We start from the raw sequence: 25761 nt of genomic DNA on the forward strand, positions 1-25761 counted from the left end.
TCCAACTCAGACATGTATTATCACTTTAGTCCAAAGTACACATATACCAGTCTAGTAACCCAGGTATTGTGTGTGGTGACAATTATGACAGCAAAGTATCACGCATAAAACGACGAAAACAACTCGCGAAGCCTGGCGACTAGAACCCCACGCGGACAACTATTGTCATTTCTCGAGGAAAGTGCGACTGGTGGGTTCCGCTGCCCGATTTCTAACAGCCAGCCGGCTAAATTTGATATGCACACAGACACACCACGCTGAACTAGTCGGTCGCTCGACGGGACCGGAGTGCCGACAACTCCACACAAAGGGACTGACGGACAGGGGCGGGCGTCCGACGACAGTTCCGCTACACCTACAGAACGGCCGGCAATAGGGCGAGCCCTCTGCCGCTACCGCTCGACACAGGACACCACCGGCTACCGGCTACACTACCAACGCCGGCTACAGCAGCCACGGCGGTCTCAACAGCCAAACGACGAGAGAGGATCGCGACGCTGCGAGCCGCGGCCTACGGAGCTGGGACCGGCTCCGCGCGGAGCTGGTCCCGGCTCCGTACAGCCGGGGCGACGCAGCGCCCTGTGGAGAGACTGCAGCATAGAGCACATCCGGTTTGTGCAGCTAGCTTCGCTCAACTAACGCCCATGTACTGCGCACAAACAGCGGTGCACGCATATTTGTGCACACAACACCCATCGCTTGACATTTCATCCATGTTGATGTGTATGGTGCAGGACACGTTACTCTTTCGTAAAGTCGACGTGGCGCTTGACATCCAATTTCACGTTACCAACGACACCCACGTTGCGCAAATATTGGGTTAGATTTCGCAGCAGCCTGACGCTTATTTTTATACAGCAATTTGGATACAATAGCCTAACAGTCCATGATAAGCTAGCCAGCCAATTTTCGATCAGCTTTCTCTCTCACAAGCAGACTTCATTTCACACTTCGTTCGTGCAAGGTGCAGTGCAACACATAATAATCACTTGACACTCCCAATATGCTGTATGTACATTAAACATGACAAAACGGTAGGTACACTGTGCAGCATCATGTTGAAAAGCTCCTCCACAATCCATCCTGGAGGTGCCTTTAAACTTTACCGAAATAAAAGGGCTGACCGACTGGGCCTCAAAATGACACTTTGGAAGGTGGAACACCGTGCTTGACTGTAGGGTGTTGTTACAACATAGATATCCCTGCACCCGTTCTTTCGTGGAGAGAATGAGAGAATTTAGCTGCACAGTTATAGTTTCGGTTCACTTAAAAAATTTTCACCTGTGTCCTAACCTCACGGAGCTTCAAACATGGTACGACAGTATGCACTCAATAACAGTGATCATGATTTATGTGCATTGTGCGTACAATGGCATGTCCTTTCAGTCAAGTGCCGCACATTAAATCCATGTAACAACTGTGCGACGTGCGTGGGAAATCCTACTTCATAAGATGACAAGATTACCTCGGTGCTGATCGAGGTATTGAAAACGACAAACCTACATACATGCATGACTAGCCGGCGCGGCGTCTGCCGTAAGAGGCGTCGGCACCGGCCGTGGTGCGCGCTCTCAGAGGGCGGACGCTGGTGCTGGTGCAGGTGCTGGTGCTGGTGCTGGTGCTGGTGCTGGTACGCGACGTGTGCGTGCTGCGTGCGGTGCGATGTGCTCTGCGCGGGCGGCGGACGACACTCATCTACTGGGCAACCGGCGAGCGGCGGTCCGCCGTGCCCGACACTCTATTGCTGACTACACAACTAGGATAGCGAACGGCGGCGGCCCCGGCCGCGCGGGCCGACGGACACACACTATATGTACATATACAGACGGTCAACGTACATCAAAGACAAGGGAAACAGAGGGACAGGTGGAGAGCGGACACAAAGTGACCTCGCGGCGCGATGAACTGGCGCACAGGTAAGCATGTACAGCAAGCACATATGCACATAGAAAGAGCCTCGAATACGAGGCTATCCGCGCACTTGGTTAGATATTTTAGTGATCACCAAAAGGTGAAAAACGAACAAATGCCAAGATTGAGACAATTTAATGCGGAGTTTTTACAACCACAAACACCAAACAATTAACGTTTTAAAGAAAATGCCTAACGGCGAAAGTTGTTTCGCAAACGTTTATTTCTTAATTATAGCAGTCGTTCATAGGTCTCAGATTTAAAACAAACGATTAACCTCGTCACAAAATGATTGAGTTATTTAGATGGAATAAATATTTACTTATGCAAATGTGAGTTATTTCCTTTGAGTTCCAACCCTCGATCACGCAAAATTATGATTATTTGATAGGTAAGAATGAAACAGAAACTAGTTAGCACTTCAAAGCCATGTTGTAAACATAAAATATGTAGTACATCGACGAATGGAAGGCATATTATAAAAATACTACAATGGAAACAAGATGTCACGCGTCCATACCGATATGTGTCGTTACGTACATTCGATACTGTATCTGATATGAGCCCCTTACCTAGCAAAGGTAAGGTTAAAGGTGATAACTCAAAGTCGGACCGAGTTGCGCAGAACAGGATATTTTAGACGGTCGGTATCAAGTTCAATCGATATGTTCTCCAATCAACAATTTCCTTGCACGTCTATCCCTCTCAGAAAGTGAAAGGTAAATATGTACAATATAAGGTCAGGCATTTTGCTCGAGTCACTGTCATCATGGCTCTGTGCCTTTAAACGGTAATGCGTTCATATAAAAGGAGACTCTTCAAAGGGAAAGACTACATGTCATCGCCAAAGTTTTACCAGGTACCTAACCATAATATTGTCAACGGGATTTGATTATTTTACAGCATAAAAATAGGCCTACGATAAATCTTTTAAATAAAGATCGAATCCTTAAAAAAGTATTAAAATAATATTGACACACATATAAAAGACAACTTTTCTTTAACATGTCATACGAGAAGCTATTTAGTAAACAAGAAAATCACAATAAAATACGCTTAAATTAATTAGGAAAACAGTTTTTAACCTTAAATTCTCATTATTATGAAAACTATCAACGTGTATATCAACGCTACACCACGGAACAACAAGTATAACAATTAAATATTACTAACATAATCGTTTAAAAAATCAGAAAGATTGAATGAAGTTTCAAGGAAAACCAGACGCGAAACCAAGGGCTATACTGAAATGTACGGATTCAGGTTTTAATAATGCCGTCAAAACCAATAGCCGACCAGAAAAATAATAACAATTTTCACCATAAGACCTACGGACAAGGCACAGCTCTCCATCCGAGACGTGCACCCTACTTTTGGCTATCGGCGGGCTGTAAATCCAGTAGCAGCCCGTCCTATAAAACAGCTACAAAAGGTCAACAGTAAACACTATAAAAACGCCCCAGCCAGGTTGGCTGAGGGCGATCGACGAGATTTCTGCGACGAGTTGGATCAGCAATCACAATTCACATGTACGATTTCCACAACACCGTCCTGTGGGACAAATATGTCTGCTGTACGTAACAGCAGGCAGACAAACAGACATTCAGCCAGGTCCACAACACTGAATCACACTAGACGACTGATCTGATCACACGTACTGCGAGAACAGACCTGCCTCAGAGCATGCAATAACATCGACCGTGCGAAGGAGAGAGAGGGGAGCGTGAGAGATGGAGGGAGAGAAACAGTGCGAGGTGAGGAAGATAGGACAGATAAGAGAGAAAGAAGAGAAGAATATAGAGCTGCCCAGCACGACGCCGAAGCGGTCTGCGCTGCACCCTGCGGCGGCGGCGCGTCTGACCTGCCTTCAACAACCGACCAGCAAGACGGGAGGAGGACTTAGCTAACAGAGAGCGTGCTCAGCCGGCGGCCCGGAGCGGCAGCGAGCGGGGAGAGCCGCCCACCAGCCGGCCGGGCCGACCCGGCCGAGCTCTAGGCTACAGCGGAGGGCCGGCGACCGCAGGCGGCCCGCCGGCCCGTCCAGACATCAGCAAGCCTTGTGGAAGTCCCTGTGTGGATGTTGCGGCCCGCGGCCTACCGGTGCTGCCATCTACTGAGGCGGCCAGCAGCCTGACGGGCCAGCAGGTCTGGTGCCTCCCCGCCCCGCCCCGGCCCGACCCAGACGTCAAGAGTTGCCAACATCTCACAGATATGAGGGCAGGGCTGTGCTAGGATTAGCCCATCCCAACACTCATAAACCACCAAGTAAACACAGACATATGGACATCCACATGCGTACACAGTCACACGCGTCGGACTGCGCCGAGTTAGGAATAAACGGTAACCAATGAACGATATATCTATCTGTTTGTACCACACGTCTCTAACCCTGTCTGTGGAATGTGCGGAAAATGTCTACGGACCCTCTTCATGAACAAAATACGTCTACCGCTCTGACAACCATCCTCACATCCCCCTTTCATGCCGTACAATCACACTGATCTCCCAGTGTGCCTCGACGTTTGTAGACACAACGGACAGTCAGTCTGCCCCAGGACCACAGTGTTATTTGTCGAAGCACCGGCCTGTACTGCGACATAAACTCTCATCAGCTCTGCAGTATTAAGCCCACCTGGCCAATCGCTGTGGGCGAATCCATCGATGTCCGCAGTTTCCGTCAGCTGTGAGGGAACATCTCCTCCCTTGATGGCCGCCGTCACCCCTCAAATCTGTGTCTCGGAGTTGGGGATACGCTTCTCGAACCAGCTGTTCCTGGCGGCGGCGGCGCCGGGGGCGGGGGGCGGCGGCCGGTCCTCGGCCGGCGAGAGGGCGCCGGTCGGCCGCAGCGGCAGCATGGCTCCGCTGGGCGCCACTGAGGGGCAGATGGAGCCGCGGGGCAGCAGCGAGCCGCGGCCGCCGCCGCTCAGTGCCACGCTGCCGCTGCGCAGCATCTCGGCCATCTCGCGGTCGCGCCGCTCCGCCTCGGCGTCCATACGAGCCAGCTCGTCCCGGCACAGGTGCTGCACGATCCCGGCGCCGTACGCGTCGCCCAGCACGTTGATGGACGTCCGCATACGGTCCCTGGAGAGAGCGAACAGGGGGTCACAGAGACCATCTACAAAGGTCACTGTAAATATGGGGAGCTCAGTCCGATCACCAGACATATCAATTTAACTTAATTTTGAACTATTGCCACACAAATCGATGCATATGATGATGTTTTTTTATACAGGTCAGGCCCTTCACCACTCATCGATGAACGCGGCTGAGGAGGTCAGGCCCATCGATGAAACTGTATTTAGAGCTGCCACTACACATATCGTTGAATATGGCAGCCCGTCGCCAGACATATTCGTGGCTAGAATTAGGGTTAGGGAAAGTAATTGGACATAAGTTAGAGTTAGAGAGAAGGTCAGGTTCATCACAGGAAATATACATACATTGAAGAGATCACTGGTCACCAGAACAAATCGCCAGGAATATAGGAAAATTTAGTCGGTCACCTAACGTGCAGATGAGATAGGACCAATTAGGTATAAGATTTCAGGGACGGCCCCGATCATCAGACTAACAGATACCGGTCAGGTTACCAGGACCAGTAGCTAAAATGTTGGTAGCTCACACCGCTTTCCCAATAATTCGGTATGCTGTCGCTATATGAGCTAGACGGGCTCATCCAATAACCGATCCAGGCAAATATCCCCAACGACAGCATAACAACGTTATGAACAAAATAACGGCTTGCGTCAGCCGGGAGAGTAAGCGATTACCGAGAAAATGACTGGCACGTGGACACGCTGTAAACAATGCAGGGCTGAGAAAATAGTAAAGCATCTTTAAAGCTTAAAAGTTCGCCGTATATGGTTCATACGAGATAATAATTTGCTTATATTAGCTTTGGATCAAGTCTCAAGCAATAGCAACACCCCAACACATGAAAACACTTTACTGATTGATATTCCAAAATCCTATGAGGTAAATTTAGTCTTATATATGAATTTATGATAGATGTATCAAATGCGACGGTTGCTTACATTAACTGATCTTTCGTGGGCACGTGATATTACTTACGATCATATTTAGTATCTACTAGCTTATGTAGTAAAGAGCGTGAATGCGAGTGCACTGTGCAACTCCAATGCCATTCTACCTTCAATAAACGATATCGAAATTGGATACGAGCCTTCTCTAAAGAGGAGTCATACCATGAGTGGATGGAATACGCATTGGATACTAGAGATACCTACTCACATGTTATATGAGCCAGCCTATCGTAAGAAGTGGTCGATGTATGTAAGCACTTACTTGCACGAGACAGCGGCCCTATCGTATAAGGTAGTAGGCAATGTACATACGTACAGCCCACCGCTAAAGTAATGTAGGGTTTTACCAATCTCAACGGTTGGCGTTGACTGGCGATTGTTTAATGCGGAGTGATCGAAAAGAAGATGTCAATAGCTAAAGTTGCAGCTGCAAGGGTGACGATACATATAAGCTACATTCAAAGTTTCATTGTAGTCTGGTTAATCGTTCCTAAGCTTCAGAAGCAGAACATACCCATGACTGAAACCCCACATTACGTCTGCTGTGGACTGTACTTACTGGCGACCATCGATCGCGGTCACAGAGAGCCTATTCGTGTTCTCACTATAGCTAATCCGTAGCGTCACAAATGGTCTACAGGTCTACTCACAGGAGCCAATCGACGGTGAATATGAGGGCCACGTCGTGAGTGGGCAGTCCCAGCGCCTGCAGGATGAGCAGCATGGTGACCAGCGCCGCTGACGGGATCGAGGCAGCGCCGATCGAGGCCAGCGTGGCCGTCAGGCTGCCGGAGGAGACACGGGTCAGCGAATCAGGTCACGGGTTTACAAATCAGGTCACAGGTTGCTGTAGATGCCCATAAAGCCCACAAGGAAGCCCATTGCTTTCCACTGCGGCCCAAAGTAGCCTGAGCAGCCTTACCTAACGGTGATGAGGCCGCCGATGCTGAGGTTCATGTTGTTCTTCTGTGCGATGAAAATGGATGCGACGGCTTCGTACAGTGCTGTGCCGTCCATGTTGACTGTAGCACCGACCGGCAGAACAAATCTGACGGAGAAAGGAGCGAAAAGTCAAACACAAAACACCGACCGGCAGAACAAATCTGACGGAAAAGGATCACACAGTCAAACACAAAACATCGGCCGGCAGAACAAAGCTGACGGAGTAGGGTCAAACAGTCAGGCACACACAAGGCTTCGCAAACATGACGAAGGAGGGGACAAACATTCAGACATAAAACACCACGCAAATAAAACGACAAGAGTCGCATCAAAGATCGTAACTTTCCGACGGAATGAGTCTCCGGGAATACAAAGCTGTAGGTACCTAAATATAAAAGCTTAAGCTCATAAAACCTAAATATAAATAGGTACCTAAATAGCGAATATGGTATCTAAATAGCGAATATGCTCGAAGAAATAAAAAATATGCTGTCAAAAGCCAGCACTGCTGTTCCTCATAACTCGCTTCTCTCTCTCTCTCTCTTCTCTCTCTCTCTATCTCTCTCTCTCTCTCTCTCTCTCTCTCTCTCTCTCTCTCTCTCTCTCTCTCTCTCTCTCTCTCTCTCTCTCTCTCTCTCTCTCCCTCTCCTCCCGCCGCTCTCCCGTTCAGGTAACACTGCCGGTCTCCGCCGGACCGCCGCCTCCGATCAGGCCAGTTATCTGGCGCGATCAATACCAATCTCCGGCTCGAGCGGCGCCGGCTCGCAGGCTTCTTCGGTCGCCGACTCCGCCGGCCATACGCCGCGACAGGCGGAGCCACTTCAGCGGCGGCCGACGGCCGCAGAAAAGGCACTCTGCCGAGTCTGTCCGACTGACACAGCGAAACTACTCGGTGGAGTTCGGCCGACTGGCACAGAGCATTCTCGACAGCACGATTGACCATGCTTTTATTTAGCTCACGGCTACCTGAAGCCGTCATGGTGCACTTAGGTACTCCATCCACAGAGTGCCGTCGGCTGTCACGGAGGTCGCATTTTTTGCTTAACTTTATTTGAGAGATGCTTTAAAGACTCTTCTTCACTACAACAGAGAGACTTTCTCTAACTATACAGAAGGGTTATACACTACACTATCAGTCCGGTGGGCTATCAAAGACAGTCTTCTCTTATGTGCTTAGAATTATGCTGACTTTTACTTCCCTGAAGTCTGGCAGTAGTCAGCACCCTAATCTGCATAACTATTCCGAAAGTCTGCCAATCTCATACAGAAGGACTACCAGCCACCGAGCCGCTACTCATTTCTAACAGCCTCATATTATCTCATTTACTCATTTACCGAGTCCGGACTCCGGACTCTACATATCTGGATTTTACCGATATCCAATGCGCCAACTCCTTTGTCTTGGTCTGCTCGGCCAGGGGTATGAGCGGGATGCCGAACGGAAGTTACCGTGGATGCTTACCAGTCACCTCCCTTTACTCTGGGAATATTTACTTACGACGTCGTGCGCTACATTGCACGTATTTGTCTCTTACAAACGATCATGGTCATGATCGGTCCTGAGTGCTAGCATAAGTAAACGTAATCAATAAGAAGTGCACCGCACACACTATCATTGTATTACAATAGACGGCACACATACGTATTACATCCGCATATAGCGACGCGGATCGCAGATGTTGTCATATCACGTAAGTGTGCGTCTCTTTCAGTGATGACCATTGGTTTATCAGCGAGAATGTTTAAGAGACTGAACGACTAAGCCACCTGAAGGGGCGCGGCAAGTGCAAGTTGATGAAGTTGAAGAAGCAGGGAAAAGAGGAAATGACTTCCTAAGAGATACTACTGAGATGAAAAGAGAAAATGCAACCTGAGGTCGTATTACCAGCCTAAGCCGCTAGAGGAGGAAGTGTGAACTGGGTCGCCTCTCCGCGACAGACTAGGTGGTTTGCCTGGGTAGCCAGCCGTCGAGTTTGGGCGGTGGGTAGATGATGTCTGGCGAGAAATCCTTACCTGGTGACGCGTTTGTCCAGTCCGTTGTTGACTTCCAGGCACTGGAAGGTGATGGGCAGAGCGGCAGAGCTGGAGGCAGTGCCCAGAGCCAGAGCCCATGCCTGGAAGCCGATACCAGATGAGCGTCATCATAACCATAATTTGCCGACTTTGAATATATGAGCGCATATTGCAGAGCGAGATTAGCTTCAGCTTACTATTCACAACCCTCGACAGTGACAAATCTCAACATCTGGTCCATTAGATTACAACTTACTCACTCACTACCGCAATATCGGTAAAATTAACGCTATAACCAAGCAGTCATACCTGAACGATACCCTTGCAGAACTTGAACGGATTTTTGCGCGTGACACAGAAGTAGACCATGGGCAGTGAGACGGTGGCGTGTATGAGCAGCCCGGTGACCACCGTGGCCATGTACATGCCCAGGCTGCGCGCCGTATCGGCCAGGTTATCGATGGCCATTAGGTTACCGGCCACCAGACAGCAGATGCCGAATGGCGAGTACCTGGCCGGCGCGAAAAGGGGGTCAGTATTGTGCAACGTTGACATATAATGAATGTTTTATATGCTACTGGTCGGAGGAAAGATAAGCATACTCAACAGTCGCAGCAGCCGGCATCAGTTTTTCGAGTTGATTCCACTCTGCTCAATTCAAGTGAATCCGTATATTCTTATTGAGTTTCTGTCTTTTATTAGGTACCGATAAATACCCAGGACTGGATTTTAATCCAACACGCGTCTGCCGCAAGTTTTTGTCACTACCCGGATACGCGAGTCTGGTTTTATCCGGCTAAAATTACTTCAATCCCGAATATCCTGGTTCGTCGACCCACGCAAACGAGCATACTTTTGTTGGGTGAATTCTAATTTAACCAAGAGTAATGAGAAGCCCAGTGGTAAATCCCCGGTGAATCCAAGTAACGATCATGATCTGCTTATCGACAGGCCCGTATTGTGAGACTCACCACATGATGATGCAGACCATCTTCATAGTGATCTCGTTCAGGATGAGGAAAAAGTCCACCATCAGCTTGCCCTGGGGGCCCATCTGGCCGGCGATCAGGCCGAAGCCCACGCAGAAGATGATCAGACCTGAAATTGTAGCCATCCAAAGTGAGGTCACTCCAGCTCTCGCACTTCAGCACAAACTTGAGATTTTCAGCTATGGAATCAAAATGATCGAGTATACACCCAAATTACCTTTATCATTTATCGAATACATGTTCTCTCATAAGTTACATCTTCATTGTCATTCGTCCAACAACTCGTCCAACAACTCGCCCGACTAGTCAGCACTGCGTAGGAATGGATAGTTACTCAGTACGTTATTGGTAAGAGCGCCGAAAGAATCGCGTCACTCACCCATGACGTTAGTGCCGTCCGAGACCACGAGGTCCCGCTGCACCTTGGTCACCTGCCGCTGATCGGCGCCCTCACCGATTGTCTTATTCACCTGAGGTGGTACAGGTCAGGTCACAGTGGGGCAGATCAGGTCACAGTGGAGCGCGGTAATTCGTAATGAGACAGGCAGGTCATAATTAGGAATGGTATATGTATCAGGTCACAATGGTAGTGGGTCGCGGAAGGTGACATTGAGGCATGACAGATCACAGTAAGGCAGACCAAATCTCAGAACAGAAAGGTACATACGCCAGACAGTTCATGCTAGATCATCAAAGGTCGGCTCCGAGATATATTGTAAGCGTTGCAAATGCTCAAGAAAAGTCACAAACATGAGATAGCTCAAACACTCGCCCGCAGCAATACAATATTGGCGTAGGACTGATCGTTACTACGGCCAACGATTGCATCCATATTCCCTGCCCCTGCCCCTCGTCTATCCCCTCCCCCCCCCCACGTTCTGCCGTCGGAAAGGCCTGTCTCCGGGCCGGCAGACTGAGCACACAAATCTCGCTTGGTACCGTCCTCGGAGGCGTCTCCGGCGGCTGTGTAGCCGCTGTGTCGCCCGACAGCCGGAAACTACCCGTCCCACTGCCGCCCGTGCTGAGACAATAACGTGACAGTACCGCCTCCGGTCTCCGCCGGCGGCGCAACACATACAGCAGGGACAGGCGGGACGGGCACAGGTAAACAGCGCGCAGGGCTAGGACTCTCTCTCTCTCTCTCTCTCTCTCTCTCTCTCTCTCTCTCTCTCTCTCTCTCTCTCTCTCTCTCGCTTTCTTTCCCCTCTCTCTCACGCTCACATATTCTACATATTCTACATACATATATAGTCGATCATCTTACCAATTTTGCTTCTGTCTTCACTGATTGGAAGCAGGCTGTTATCAAATTGTCTGGGAACATGTTCCTGAAAATAAGACCCGCGTTAAATATCTGCGTACTATTTAGATTATCATATCTCAATTCAATATTAACCTACTCATATTCTTTATAGAGCAAGCCGTCTATAATTACATCCTTCAATTAATTACGTCTATATAGGCACGAAGTGTCTGTCATCGAGCTTGTCATACTCGTATGCTCGTATTGCTGAACTGTGCGGTGCCCAGAGTCCGACGTCACCTGATGATGTCGAGCAGGGCGTCCATGACGTTGTTGTCGCCGTCCCCGGAGTCACCGGAGGCATTCTGCTCCTGCTGGCTACCAGAGCTGCTCGGGTCGCCCGGGTGGATGACCACCACCACGGTGATGCCCAGTATCGCCGCCATGATGGTCGTGGAAAAATAGTAGAGCAGCGCCCGCGAGCCCATCTTGCCCGAGGCGCCGGCGTCCAGACACGCCAGTCCTGTAGGTGGCCACACGTCATCAAGGTCACACAGGGATCATACAGGGCTCACAGAGGTCACAGGGGTCACACAGAGGACACATATATGGTTACCTAAATAGCGCACAGTCACAAGGACAAACGGTGCACAGAGACACAAGCTTCAAAAGTCACACTCACAGCTTATGATCTTGCAAATGATTTGTCCCAAGACTAGCTGTTTGGCGATGGCGCCTGAAAAATGTTGTGCCACAGGAATCGAATGTGTGTCGCTTGTCCCCGAGGGCATATTTTAACACATGTTTACTGCGTCCCAAAGTTGAGCAGAGGGCACGTGCTACGACTAAGGGCACAGGGCAAGGAACAGAGTAGGGCACTGAGGAGGGCAGAAAGTAGGGCACGGCAGGTTACAGGGGCATGGCACAGGACATTTTAGATGGAAGGGTACGGTACAGGTTAGAGCACACAGCAGGGCACAGGTCAGGGAACCGGACAGGGCACAGGGCAGGGACGCAGTGGGTCAAATCAGCAGGGGCTACATCCCAAGGCGAGGGGGCTGCGTCCCAGAATGGGACGCAGCAAGTGCCTTAAAATATGCCCTGTGTCCCCTGTTCGATGTTTTTGCCATAAAATGCCTGACAAATGCTGTGCCGCAACTGTAAAACACTCAATAAAAATGTTACATTCCTACCGCTAGAGGATGTTTTACCCAAACGGCTGCGCGGTCGACACCACAGCTTCGGTAGACCGGGCGCTTGTCCCGTTCAGCGTATACCGCCTGACATGCTGTGCCGCAAAACACTTTCTGTTTCACGTTGTTGCCGCTAGACGTAACTGCCATATAGCGCCCGGCGAATGCTGTACCGCAAGACACTCGCTGTTACTTCATAAGCTTGCCGCTAGATGTCACTAGTATATGACCCCTGAAAGACGCTGTGCCGCAAGACACTTACTGGTATTCCATATTCCCACCGTTAGATGTCACTACCGTAGAGCGCCTGGCAAACCTCTGTGCCGCAAGACACTCAGTTATTCGTACCACTACCGGTAGATGTCTCTGGCATAGAGCGCCTGGCAAATACTGTGCCGCAAGACACTCTGCTATTTCTTATCACTGCCGCTAGATGCCACTAGCATTCAGCGCCTGGGGGATACTGTGCCGCAGCGTATCTCAAATCCCAATCCCATCAGCGCGCTGATGTAGGTAAACGCTGCATCGGTTAGACGGGTCCAGACTCAGAGGCTCCGCGACAGGGGGGGGGGGGGGATCGCCGGATCTGGACTGCCTATTAATTTACTTTCGTAATGCAGCCAGCCTCATGTCTAAAGGGTGTATTGAATTGACAGCTGAATCTTGTTGCTTACTGACCTATGATGGTTGACGCAACGGGCCGTAATTCCTAAGATGCCCTCTTTTGTAAGATGTAGCTGTCCCTTTGCATTTCTAGAGATATTGCAGGTCCCAGTGCTTACTGCTTACTGGCCACACAGCACTTACAATAACTTATGATATAGTGTTAAGTGTGGTTACAATTTATTTATCATCTTTATCGTGAGCAAAACAAAAACAAAAAACAAAAAATATAAAAAACCATCCCACTTGGTCCAGCGCGCTGCGACGCGGAAACTGCGGGCGCGAATAATCATCATCCCAAGGAATAGCCACTGGATTCTCAGACGGACGGGGAGAGAATAATTCCCGCAGAGCTGAGAGCATCTGAAAGGAGAGGCTGCCGGATCTCTCCCAAATAACCGGAAACCATTTCGGCTCTGTTTTCATCGGATCTCTTTCATCACTCATACAACTCGGAGCAATCCAGGAAAGCAAACGAAATGAAACCGAAGCTTCTGGCAGATAAGTCAAGTTTTTTTCTTTTTCTCATTTTCTAGATTGCGAATGTTTTGTTTTGCATCGCTGCAATAAAGCGCAAAGTCTAAACTGAGGAAAACGATTATATATGCCACATTTGGTACAGGACTGTATGTCAGATCATGATGTACTTGTATATGTCGGTGATTGTTTCCTTTTACAGATAATGGGCTGTTTACAGTGCGAAGCGCACAGGACACCTGTGTTCAAGCCACCAGGGAAGGCGATGCTCAAATCACACTTACCCAAGACGACTAATAAAATAAGCAGCACCCATATGTAGTACACTCACGCTAGAGTCTGCAGCAGCCAGTGATATGACGTCACACTCACCTGTGACCAGCGAGTAATATGACGTCACACTCACCTGTGACCAGCGAGTGATATGACGTCCTACTCACCTGAGACCAGCGAGTGATATGACGTCACACTCACCTGAGACCAGCGACGATATGATGAGCGGCAGGATGAGCATCTTGAGGCTGCGCAGCAGCAGCTCGCCGGGGAACCCGACGAGCAGCACCACCTCGTCCGAGTATTCGGTCTGTCTGGCCAGCAGGCCGATAGCCGAGCCACTGAACACCCCGAGCACGGTCAGCACCAGCAGCAGGTTCTCTCGCACCCACTGGCGGAACTTGCCGCCGCTCGGTGCCGGGATGTCGCCCGGGATGCGGATCGTCTGACTGCCGCCCGTCTTCTCCGAGACCTTCTCCATGGCGGACCGTCTGCCGTCCGCCGCCGCCGGATCTGAGGGAGGGGGGAGAGGGGTGGTCAAACAGGGAGAGAGCGAGAGAAAGAGCAACAGCAAGAGAGCAAATATAGGAAGGAGGGTAAAAAACGGAATGAGATGTTAATACACTCACAGCGACATTAAATGCTCCTGAAACTAGGATGTTAAGAAATATTTATATAACGTCCTGCAAAGAGCCTAGGATAAAATTTTGTTCATATTCACTAGAAAAAATAATTTGCTCGTGTTCATACTGCATACGTAACTGCTGCACGATCGGAAACTGCACCAAGTACACTGCAGAATGCAGATCTCTCTCCCCGTCTGCGGATCGGATACGAGCTAAAACATATCGTCGCAACGTCGCATCATCGCCTCCATCGCAGTGTTTCTGATCCACTGCTGAAATTGAGGCTGCCATGTCGTTCGCAATCAATTGATCCTTTGGTCGCTGTCTCCATAGTCTGTGAAGGCTCCTTGTATCGACTGCCGACCCGCCCGGCGACATTTGATTCGGTAGCCGCACAATAAGATCATAGTCCACGGAAGGTAATGTCATTTCCGTAGTTGACCGTAGGCGGAGACGGGAAACCGAATCATCCACCACCGTACAAAGGCCCAGTGGAGACGTGCTTACACGGAGGCTTTTCGATGTCGCATCGACTTTTATGTCATGACGTCACCTGCCGCTCTTCGGGCATTTAGGCAGACACATCTACATATACTACTAATTTTTGGCAAACATTCAAAGTGAACCGACATGACTGCACGGTCATCAACATTCCGTTTCCTAGTCTCCGTCCGCGTATCTGTAACTACATATGTAATGTATATTCATTCGTTTACCTTAGTCCCCAGCACCATCAGCGCCCCTGCCGCCCGGCAGCCGCAAGCGGCGCGGCCGTCTACCATCGTGTCCACTGTCCATTCCATTCGCGTCTCTTCTCTCGTCTGCTAAAAGTCTCCATCTCTCGACCTGCTGCAGTACGCGGCCATCTCCCGCCCGGCGGTCGTAACTTGTCCCGTCTCTCGCCTGCTAAAACTCTCCGTCTCTCGCCGTCTTTCTTCCGCCCGGCGGCGTCGCGTCCGTCTCCCGTCCGTAACTTGCCCCGTCTCCTGCCTGCTAAAAGTCTCCGTCTCTCGCCGTCTTTCTTCCGCCCGGCGGCGTGGCGTCCGTCTCTGGCCCGGCGGCCGGTGCCGTCCCGTCCGGCCGCGGGCATTGATTATCTGCCAGCTGGCGGGCGCGGATCGTTGCAGCCAGTTGAGGCCGGCCCGTCGGCCGCGTGGCGCCGCCGCCGCCGCCGCCGCTGCCGCCTCCTCGGAGGTGATCGGCAATTACCGCAGGATCGGACCCCGACATGGGGAGGGGTGGTCGGGTCAGGCAGGGAGGCAGGACGGACAGGAGGCAATCGGAAACACCATGGCAGAGGCGGAGAGATGTGCGAGGTCGTAGCGTCAAAACCCAACAGCGGCCGCTCAAATAAATACATGCGATAGTCTGACATCAGGAGGCTACATCATTTTTTTCACCAGCAAAGCCACACAATTCTTCGAAGATTTGTGGTTTCTGCTTAATATCCATGTATCAAAATGACGTCAACAGAGTGCGAAGTTCTATCGTGAGATGATAAAGCCAAAAGAATTTCCGTTTCCATAGCCAAACATATGCATTGGTAGTTTTACCTGGCGCATGAACGAAAACTGTGGCTACTTTCTAGCAAATTAATCATTTCAAGTCAAAAGTCATCCTCCTGCGTTGTAAAGGAAGGAACTAAGGACACTTAGGCAGATATGGTTCTATAAATATTTACTTGAAAATACTTCGACCGCGATACGACAATCAAGAAGTACATATTCTGACACTTAAATAGGTACCCACTAAAACAAAACGCAAGTTAAAGAATCTATTACAACAAAGCATAAAGCATGAAAATAAATAAAGCAGGTGAGAATGAAACATAGACCTATACACCTCTGTACGCAAGTTACAAAACGCAAGTTAAAGAATCTATTACAACAAAGCATAAAGCATGAAAATAGAATAAAGCAGGTGAGAATGAAACATAGACCTATACACCTCTGTACACAGGACACAGGTGTACAGAGGTCAATGGATGAAGCACTATGTAAAAAGGCACTTGATCCGCCTGAACGTTTGTGCTAAAACGGCATCTGAATCACCAAAGCAATTTACGAAACATTGCATTTTTAAGATGACTGAGTTGATAGCTTAATAAGTAAATTCCCCTGTACTCTTATTTAGAGTTCCGGCAGGGTTTTTACGTCTGTGGCAGCTATCAGAGCTTAGAGCTGCGCACCAAGCGCGGACGAGCCATCAGCCGCCGTCAGCTCACATTGCGCCCACGCGGGCGCACCAGCGCGCACCAATGGCTTTCCAGTCGCACTTGACCGGGACTTACGTAACAATGCACCGTGAAAGCACGGTTGACGGCCGGCCGAGAGTTCTCTTTGAGACCGGTGCGGAGGTCGAAGGGGGCGCGTTTATACGGGTGAGGTCGGCTGCCGCCTAGACATATTGGCGGTGGGAGTGGGGCCAGCCCCGACTTGGCAGTAGTCAGGAAGCCAGACCTCTGCTCAGGGGCAGTTTCAAGGTTATATAGCTAAACCATCCAGCTCAAACGGTTGATGAGAGCCTCTCACCGGGGGACTGTCGAGTGGCTCATCCCAAGGAAATATCTGTTGGGAGTCTCGGAACCGGGAAAGTGGAGCCCAGTGGCTCAGTGGCAGGAAGGATTGCTTAGCGCTCAGCACCCAGGAAGCGCGAGTGTCGGAGACTCGGTGACCGGAAGGGTGCGTCGCCGGGCGGCTGACCCTCGACCTCTGCCGGTCGGCGGCCGCTCCCCAGTCCGCCGGGGCCGGCCTTCATCGATCGGACCTGGCTGACCCAATCTGCGGACCGGGGGCCACGCTGGCTGACCAATCTGAGGAGCGCAGGCCACTCGGCTGCCAGTCACCGTCCCCGCTGCCGCCCCAATATGTGTCGGCCGGCCGGCAGGAGCGGCCGACCCGGGCAACCCAGCGCACGTATCATTTCCGTGTTGTTAAGGTGAACGATTTATACAGCAGCTCTGTAATTTTCTTCTACTTTGCAGGTTATTAGGCACCAACGACCCCATTGTGCTTAACTCATAAATGTGCTTTATGAAACATGTGCTCGGTTCACGGCTGCCACCTTCAGTGAACTAATTTTAAAGCCATCCGTCAGTGGCTAAGATATCCCAGACGCAACGGCGAATAAATGACCATAAATCACCATAGGGGCACATGGGACACCCAGGACCGCAGAAAATCTCGTTCCTCGAATACACCACCATAAACCGTCACAGGGAGGCACGGTAGATCCCAGTGCCTGTGTAGTGCATCAGAGGTCGTACAGCTCTTTAGTGCCTGGGTCGTACCTACCTACTGTCTAGCTAGCGGGCATAGCGTCGCATTTCACTCGTGGAACTGACGTCAGCCAAAGACAAAACAGACTGATGCGACACCCTCCAGCTGTGCTGTTACTGCGGATGAAGTTCTCCAAGCGCTTCTCTTGTGTTCACAGCTGTCAATTTTTTATAGCCGCCTGTCAGAAAAATCCCGATCTTGCAGAAGAAACCTTTCAAACCATCGAAGCTTGGACAGAAGGTTGGTTTTTCTGTGTGATTCTGTTGAAAGGCGCATTACCGATCAGAGGAATTGGTGCAGGTGCTGTCGTTGTTTTTATTACGACCATAATAGAATATAATTAAATTAAACCGTTGAGTTGTAATCAGCTTAAATTTTCAATGGTAGGTAAAAACGTCAAAAACATGCATATTTATTTAGTTTTCGCTGGCAGTGAGAGCAAAAGAGCTAAGAGATAATCAATATTTTATGCGAGTGATTGGTTCCCTAAACAGGCGAGGAAAACACCTGGATGTTATTCAGAACCAATGATGGTGGATCACATCTGAACTACAAGCTCCTGCTCAATAATATGTGAATTGTGAATGCTAAAACAAGTTTAACCTAATGATAAAAATATAAGTAGGTTCATAAGTAAGCTGGATTTGGAAGCAACTCTGACGATAATTTCTTTTTTTATTCAGAGCTTTTTGAAATGCCACAGCGATTGCTCTAGCAAGGTAAAACATATGTGGCATGAACCTCACTACCGTGTTGAGGTATGCAAGGAGTCAAAAATATGTCATATATTCATATATTGTTGTCATAGTCATATATCAGGTCATATGTTGAGGTCATATTGAGGTCATCAAAAATAAAATGTTCTGAAGAAAGTAACTTTTCGTTTTATTTGTATTGAACTAATAAAATGAGACATAAAATTGGCAGTATCGTGTCCCTCTTATCAAGACGGTTCGAAGCATGTTTTCGGTGACCTTGAAAGGTCAACGTCAAAATCTGACCTCATGTCGAGGGCCGGTAGGACCCAAGAGGGTCATGCTTCAAAGCAGTCAAGTCAAGAATAGGCAAGCAGTTTGATACCAATGACAAGTCTTTAGCACCATCACATCGGGATTAATGGAGAGAAAAAAAAACTATAAATGGCCTTACATGACCTCATATGACTTTTTCCCAATGCCCGTGCCAGTGCCTAAATGGCACCAGGGCCATTGCAGATCAGATAATATGGCATAATGCTGAAGTAATAAGGTGGTATTGACTTGTAAATTCGTAGCAGGACGCATTTTAACCCGCGCCCCGTTGGGCTCTGCCGAGCAACGCGCCCTGTTGGGGGGGGGGGGCATTTTGCCCCCCCCCCCCTAAGATCTCGAGAACCACGCAACCTAGCGACAAGCGGCAAACGGTGTTGGATAGCCCCAACGGGGAACTACCTTGTGACCCAATTTTATTGACCTAGGTCAAACCGATGACGTCACAGGTCAGGTCAAAGGTCAAATTTTCACCGTTTACAGGCATTTCAAGAAATGCGTTGTAAAATCGAGTACAATGCATTTCATCGAAAATCATCGATGGGGAAATGTTCTTCAAACACATATTTTGCTATTTGAGGTCACTGATACCAGGTCAGGTCACAGAGGTCAGGTCACGGGGGGGTCACAATATGAAAGTGTCGTGTGATACATGTTTTATGGTCCATTTCACATGACAAATGCGATTATGTGGGTCAGGCAGCCTTTGGGGTCAGCTTGGGTCACGTTTTGGTCAAGGTCAGGTCAAGGTCAGGTCAAGGTCAGGTCAAGGTCAGGTCAAGGTCAGGTCAAGGTCAGGTCAAATTAGGTCAAATTTCAAAGTTAATATTTTTGCATAAAATGGGTATCAAATCGATGCAGCTCGTCACGGGGAGTTCAATGGTGGTCTTTGTTTTGCCGTACGTGCTCTAGAATCGCTAAAATTGAGTTCAAAAATTTGACGTCATTATTTTTGAACAGTTTTTTCGCTATAACTTGGCCAAAAAACGAGATATCGATCTGAAATTTGGTATGTATATAGAAGAGCGCAGGGACTATCACAGATATTTCGTTTTTTCGAACTTCGGAAAAGTTTTGGATTTTATTTAGTTTTTCTAAAAAATACAATTTTTTGAATTTTTGGGGCCAAAAACCCACAATTTTGAAAATCCGAGATAACAGTTTTGTAGCACCGCTTTTTTCTACTAGACCATATAAAGAACTTTGAAATTGCTTGATAACTGTAGATTTGGTGAGCGTTTCAAGATTGCATGTTTTTTGCTCATTTTTGCTTGAACATGACCTCAGTTTGACCTCAATAACTCCTGACCTAAGGTGACCTAAGACTTGAAATTTGGTGTGAAGGTGTCAAATTGATGCCCCGGAAGGTACTAAAAATTTGGCATTTAGGAAAAACCACAGGGGGGGGGGGGCAAAATGGCCCCCCCCCAACGGGGCGAGGGTTAATATTTTCCCATGGGCTTGTATTGTACCTAAATAACGTGATGATGACGAATCTGACGTTACCTTCGGTCAAGCATATATAAATTCTGAAATACAGATACTGCACTAATCCCCAAATCAATTCTAAGAGAAAAAATGTTCTGCGTTAAAAAAAACTAGCCCTGGCGTGATTGCAAACTTTTCTGAGGTGGAATAAACAAACCCGCTCTGGGATCTGACCTGAACCGGCATTTTAATTTTTACTTTTATTTTGCCAGAACGTGTGCGATGAATATTAAAAAGTCACCTAGGTAGGGGAGAGTGGGGTAATTTGGCCGGTGGTGTAAATTGGCCGCCCCCACCTGTAAGAAAGCTGATAAAAGTGAATGAAATAACTTTTGCCTCTATTCATTTGTCATCGGCAGAACTAACTCGAGGACAAATGTCAAAACTTACCCCCTCTTAGTTTTATTCAAAATTAATAAAACGTGAATTTCGTTAGAAAATGGTAACTTTTACTTCCGTTTAAAAATTTGTATAACATGTAGTATTTGGGCTGTAAACGAATTCCAACATTATAGCGCCATTCTTGAGGGTATTCAGCGGTTCCAAGAACAATTTCATGTAGTTCTGTACAGCCATGACAACTTTATAGACAAAAATTTTCAGAATGGCAATGTGGGGTTATTTGGCCGGGTCTAGCGGGGCAACTTGGCCGGTGCGCTCAGAGTCACTATGCTGGGACGGCCGTGTTGTCATGGTCAATTATACCATAAAGGACATGATTCATGACCAACTTTGACTACCTTGATGCCATGCATGTGACGTCATCAAAGGTTACCTAACGATTTTTTGCTAATAAATACTTACAGAAAAAAGATACAGCCGCGCAAATGGTCTCATTGTGTTCAGCTCGTCAAGGCGCATCGAATGATATACATGATATGCATGATGACATGATGACTCACGTAACCTTGAGGTCAAGCGACCTGAGGTAACGTGACCTTAAGCCAACCTTTGACCTTGACCTCTCGAGGTCAACACATACATGTTTCGATGCGGAATGACGAGAGAATTACGATGGTACTTTTAGTTTTGGCCTAGCTTGATTACTTCAAAAGTTATTCGTAAAAAAAAACTGTCATCGCATCTAGAGCCGCTATTTTGACTATTTTCGACCCCTGTGACGGCTGAGTCAACCTTCAAAATGCTTCAAATGCGTCTTAGGACACGAGTCATTGCTGAATGTGAAGCTGACTCGCCTATAACAAAAATCATGGCCTCAAACTAACACCGGCCAAATTGCCCCACACCCCCGGCCAAATAACCCTGTTAGTGGGGCAATTTGGCCGCTTTGCAGACCTTTGTAATACGTCACAATTTCAATATAAGTAGTTACTCTATCATTTCGAGTTTACTGTCCAGTAAAGTAAAATGTATGCCACACCTGTCAGCGTTGAGAAAATGCAGAAATGTGTTGTCGTTTTTTAGTTACATCGTTTTCTAAAAAAAGCGGCCAAATTACCCCACTCTCCCCTACTTTGAGCTGGATTCTTGCTGCGTTTGGCAACGGCACACGAGAAACCCCCCGTAACTCACACACCGAAATAGAGTTTAAATAGAGTAACTCACACACCGAAATAGAGTTTACGGGGGAGGGTAAGAGGACGGCGTTTTTTCGCTCCTGTTCTGTTTGGCTACTGGGTACTCAGGTAGCGAAGCGAAAAAATAAAATGGTGTTTAAACGGGTTTCAAAGTGATATATAAATGACTTTCGTAACAAATAATTCAAAGGTCAGGCTACCAGAAGTGCTTACCTATAGTTCGGTCAAAATTTATCGATTTTGACGTTTAATTAAATGACATCAAGGATTCGATTACCTATCATTTCAAGGCCCTTTCTCCAGTAGCGGCCGAGCACCTTCAATTAACCCTCGCATGTGTGCGGCGTTTGCCAGCTTCTAATGTGTAGGGGGGGGGGAGGTCGGTTGGACCCCTCCCCCTTTGCCGTTTAGCCCCTGATCGAGCTAGAGCTTCGCGAAAAAAACGAGCGTGTTGCCCGTGACGAGAGGAAGCCGATGATACCCAATTTTAAGGTCCTAGGTCATTGGTTGACCTTCCAGGTCAGGTCAATGACCCAAAGTCGGGAAAATCGGGACCTGTTAGAAAGTCGTAAAGTGTGGCTGCTAAGTGGTTTTCCGAGGTGCTGATCACGAATATCGTGTTAGTTTTGATCAGAGATGATGTCTTTAAGCACTTAGACCAGGTCGGGTCAGGTCAGGTCAGGTCAACCAGTAGGCGTCGTGACGGGTATTCGTAGTACGTGTCAACCGCCTCTGACAGCTTCGTAACATGTTACGAAGTCACCAAAACTACTTCGTAAATGTTCAAATCGTTGCTAAATGCGAATTCAGCTCCAAAAACTAGCCTAGAAACATGTAAAACTCGAAAAAGTGAACCGAGGTCACCCGAGGTCACCAAAGGTCAATGACCTGACCTGACCTTCAGGTGACCTTCACACCCACCCTAATGTATGGGATCAACATCAAATCACATGTTTGAACGTTTGAAACCACGAAAAGCTTGCAAACGCGCGGCTAATGCGAGCCGACATACGCGAAATCGCGATTCCGGCCAAACATGGTCTCGGAAAAGAGGTCACAGGTCAAAGGTCATTTGGGTCAGGGTCATGAAATTTTCAGGGTAGGTGTAAAATTGATCAATGCGAGGGTACTGAAAGTTTCGTCGCAATCAGCCGCTTTTTACGCGAGTTATTCGCGAAAAACCATGGGGGGGGGTCCATCCGACCCCCCTACACATGCGAGGGTTAAGCGGGGGCACTGCCGACTTTTGGTCCCATTCTTTCCATGCAACGCCCATAGGGCTAATGTTAAAATGCCAAAATCAAAGGGGGGCAGGGTGCCCCGGTGCCCTCCCCGTTCCGCCGCCTATGCCTTTCTCTCTACTGCTTCGTTAAATTCAATTTCAAAGTCAGCGGTTTGGCATTCAGAGGGCAAAAGCAATTAACTGACGTTGGTGGTGTTAATGGTGGAAAACGTTTTTATTTGCAATAAAATTGGATGCATCGGTACCGGTAGTGCATACGAAATCGCTAAAAGAATAGGTGATCGTATTTTCACTGTCGGGACGAGCTGAATGGAACGTATTTTTCTTAACTTTTAACTTTTATTTATTTATTTATGCGTACCGGGTTTTTGTAACATGATTTGACATTGAGTCACAAAAGTGATATGTTAAACGGCTACTAGCGTCCAAAGCGTGGATAGGTATGCGTAAATATGGATGATTTTCCCCTTGATGTGGCCTCTAACGTCATTGTGATGTCAAGGACTCTAGGTCAGTCATCGCATTGCGCATGGTTTGACCGTTCTATCAGGACTATCAAACACCGTTTGAAAATAGAGAATCGGAATTATCGGACAATTACGTACCTATGCAATTTCGGAACTGGAGAGCGATTCTGTGGAGCTTCCAGTCAAGTGTCAACCATGTATCGGGGCATGCCCGGCCATGTGCGCGGGCTTATCTGTTTCCCAGAACAGTTCCAATGACTAATATTGTGATTAGTAAAGTCATGAAGTCGAACTATTAGGCTTTCCTTTTCTACATCTAAAGCCTAAGCAGAGCCCGGTGTAGGTAAATAATTAGGCAGACACTTGGAACAAAACCGATTTTGTTCAAAACTTTGTCCAACAAAAACACACGCACGCAGGTCACATGATCAACTAGCCCATAGAAAAAGTTAGCTATGTTCTACATATATAGATAGGCTTGATGCGAGCGAAAGTCTAGAGCGCGGTGTGTAATTTGACAGCACTCATACGCTCAGCAAGGATATTAATGATATCAGGCAACATCAACACCAATAGCTCATACAAACTGACCTTAAGACAAAATAATGCACATTTTCGTCCACTCTCAGTGCCAGGTCGAACAATCGGCCGCTGAAGACACACCGTCCCTTAGTCCCCGACCGCCTGCTGAGGAATCACTTTCCCTCAGGCCCTCGGAAATCTGCCGAGAAATCAATTCCCATCTCATCCCCCCCCCCGGCCTTCGACTGAGCACTCACTTTTCCTCAGTCCCTCGACCGTCTCATGAGGACTGACTTTTCCTCAGTCCCTCGACCGTCTCATGAGGGCTCATTTTTCCTCCGCCGCCCCCTCGGTCGTCTGCTGAGGATTAACCCTTCCTCAGTCCCTCGATCGTCTACTGAGGACTTTTCTTCCCTCAGTCCCTCGGAGATCTGCTGAAGACTCACCTTCCCACACTCTCAGTTCTCTCAGTCCTTCGGGCGCAGCTTGACGGGGCTCACTATTCACTTTCCCTCGGCCCCTCAGCCGTCTGCTGTACGGACTCACCTTCCCTGGAAGCCCCTCGGTCGTCTGTCGAGAACTCACCTTCCCTCAGTGCTCAGTTCCGGCCGGCCGTGCCTGTGGGCGCCGCGTCCCTCCGTCGCGTCGGTCGGTCGGTCGGTCGGTCGGTGACGGCGGCCTCCGAGCAGCCGGGCGGCGCCGCGCTGTCTGCCGGGCGGCCGCCGCGCAGTCTAGGCCCTCCCCTCCCCTCCACTCCCCTGCCCTCCTCCGGCAGCCAACCGATAACGAGGCGCCGCACACTGGTCGGAAACGCCCTGACGAGAGGCCACGGGCGATTCCGGAGTTTCGGATTATTTTTTATATAGATCGATTTGAAATTGATCAAATTATTATACTTAGGCCAAAAAACTAATCCGGGTGACCAAAAATAACTGTAATCAGCCCCCGAAGATGGGGTATCCCAGAACTCGGAAACTGACGCGGAGCAAGAGGTTTCTTGAGCCGGATATTCAGAGTCTTATTGCTGATAGACACCAAATTGAAATCCCACATATTATGCATCAAAATGTTCGTTATGAAGTTGCCGACTGGTCAGTGCAAAATTTTTGGCATACTAAATCCCTAACTAAGATGTACTATAGCTTTTTATGAAGGCTCTCCTACAGTGATTCTGGAATATAACTGCAAAGTTTAGGTAAGGAAACAACAGGTAGTCCCATCTAGTTCCACTCTGATTTTTTGTGAGATGAAGTAGGATTTAAATTTACACCAGGGCAACATAAAAGCTAACTGCGCATATTTGCGCAAAATTTGCAGGAGCCGCTCTTCCTACCCAACTACCGCCCGCCCCGCCCCAGTTTCGGCTCGGCCGCCGCGCCCGGCTTACGCTGACCTGTGTGGCCTGCACGCATCCATGCGTAGTTGACTGGTCATTAAAAACAGATGCGCTTGAGTTTATGAATTTTGTGAAAAGCGCGTTTTATGTATGCATTTATGTTGATGTATTGACATCAAAAGCCTTCCACATATTGCGTGGCGATTACGGCTTGTATTTAGAGAGCCTTGCTATCAGCTATTGACAACCATCACTCGGCTGAAGAAAGTGGAAATTGAAACCTTCGTGAATATAAGACGCTGCAAATATAGGACGCCTGTCACTGACGTCGGGTTACCTTGGGCCGTCTTTAGTTACATTAGATCACAATTCCGGTATTTACCCCGGGCCGGACCGATTGGTTTTCTATATTGACCGGGGAGGGTTGGTACAACTCCCTCGCCGTTTCGCCTCTAATTGAGCTAGAGCCTGGCGGAAAAAAAGCTTGT

At 48.6% G+C, this 25761-nt stretch overlaps 1 protein-coding gene across 1 annotated transcript; it reads right to left on the reverse strand.

The window, feature by feature from the left end:
- Nucleotides 1-24636, reverse strand: LOC122365027 (excitatory amino acid transporter-like). Its single transcript, XM_043335910.1, has 11 exons — nt 24523-24636; nt 13949-14260; nt 11442-11664; nt 11163-11226; nt 10278-10368; nt 9881-10007; nt 9219-9420; nt 8910-9010; nt 6877-7002; nt 6605-6739; nt 1-4992 (listed from the first exon to the last, which is right to left on the reverse strand). The coding sequence occupies exons 2-11, from the start codon at nt 14226-14228 to the stop codon at nt 4635-4637; spliced, it is 1707 nt and encodes a 568-aa protein (XP_043191845.1). The 5' UTR covers nt 14229-14260; nt 24523-24636; the 3' UTR covers nt 1-4634.
- Between the last annotated feature and the right edge of the window lie 1125 nt (nt 24637-25761).

The sequence above is a fragment of the Amphibalanus amphitrite genome, unplaced genomic scaffold (genome assembly GCF_019059575.1).
Source record: "Amphibalanus amphitrite isolate SeventyFive unplaced genomic scaffold, NRLGWU_Aamphi_draft 000711F_arrow, whole genome shotgun sequence".
NCBI lineage: Eukaryota > Metazoa > Arthropoda > Thecostraca > Balanomorpha > Balanidae > Amphibalanus > Amphibalanus amphitrite.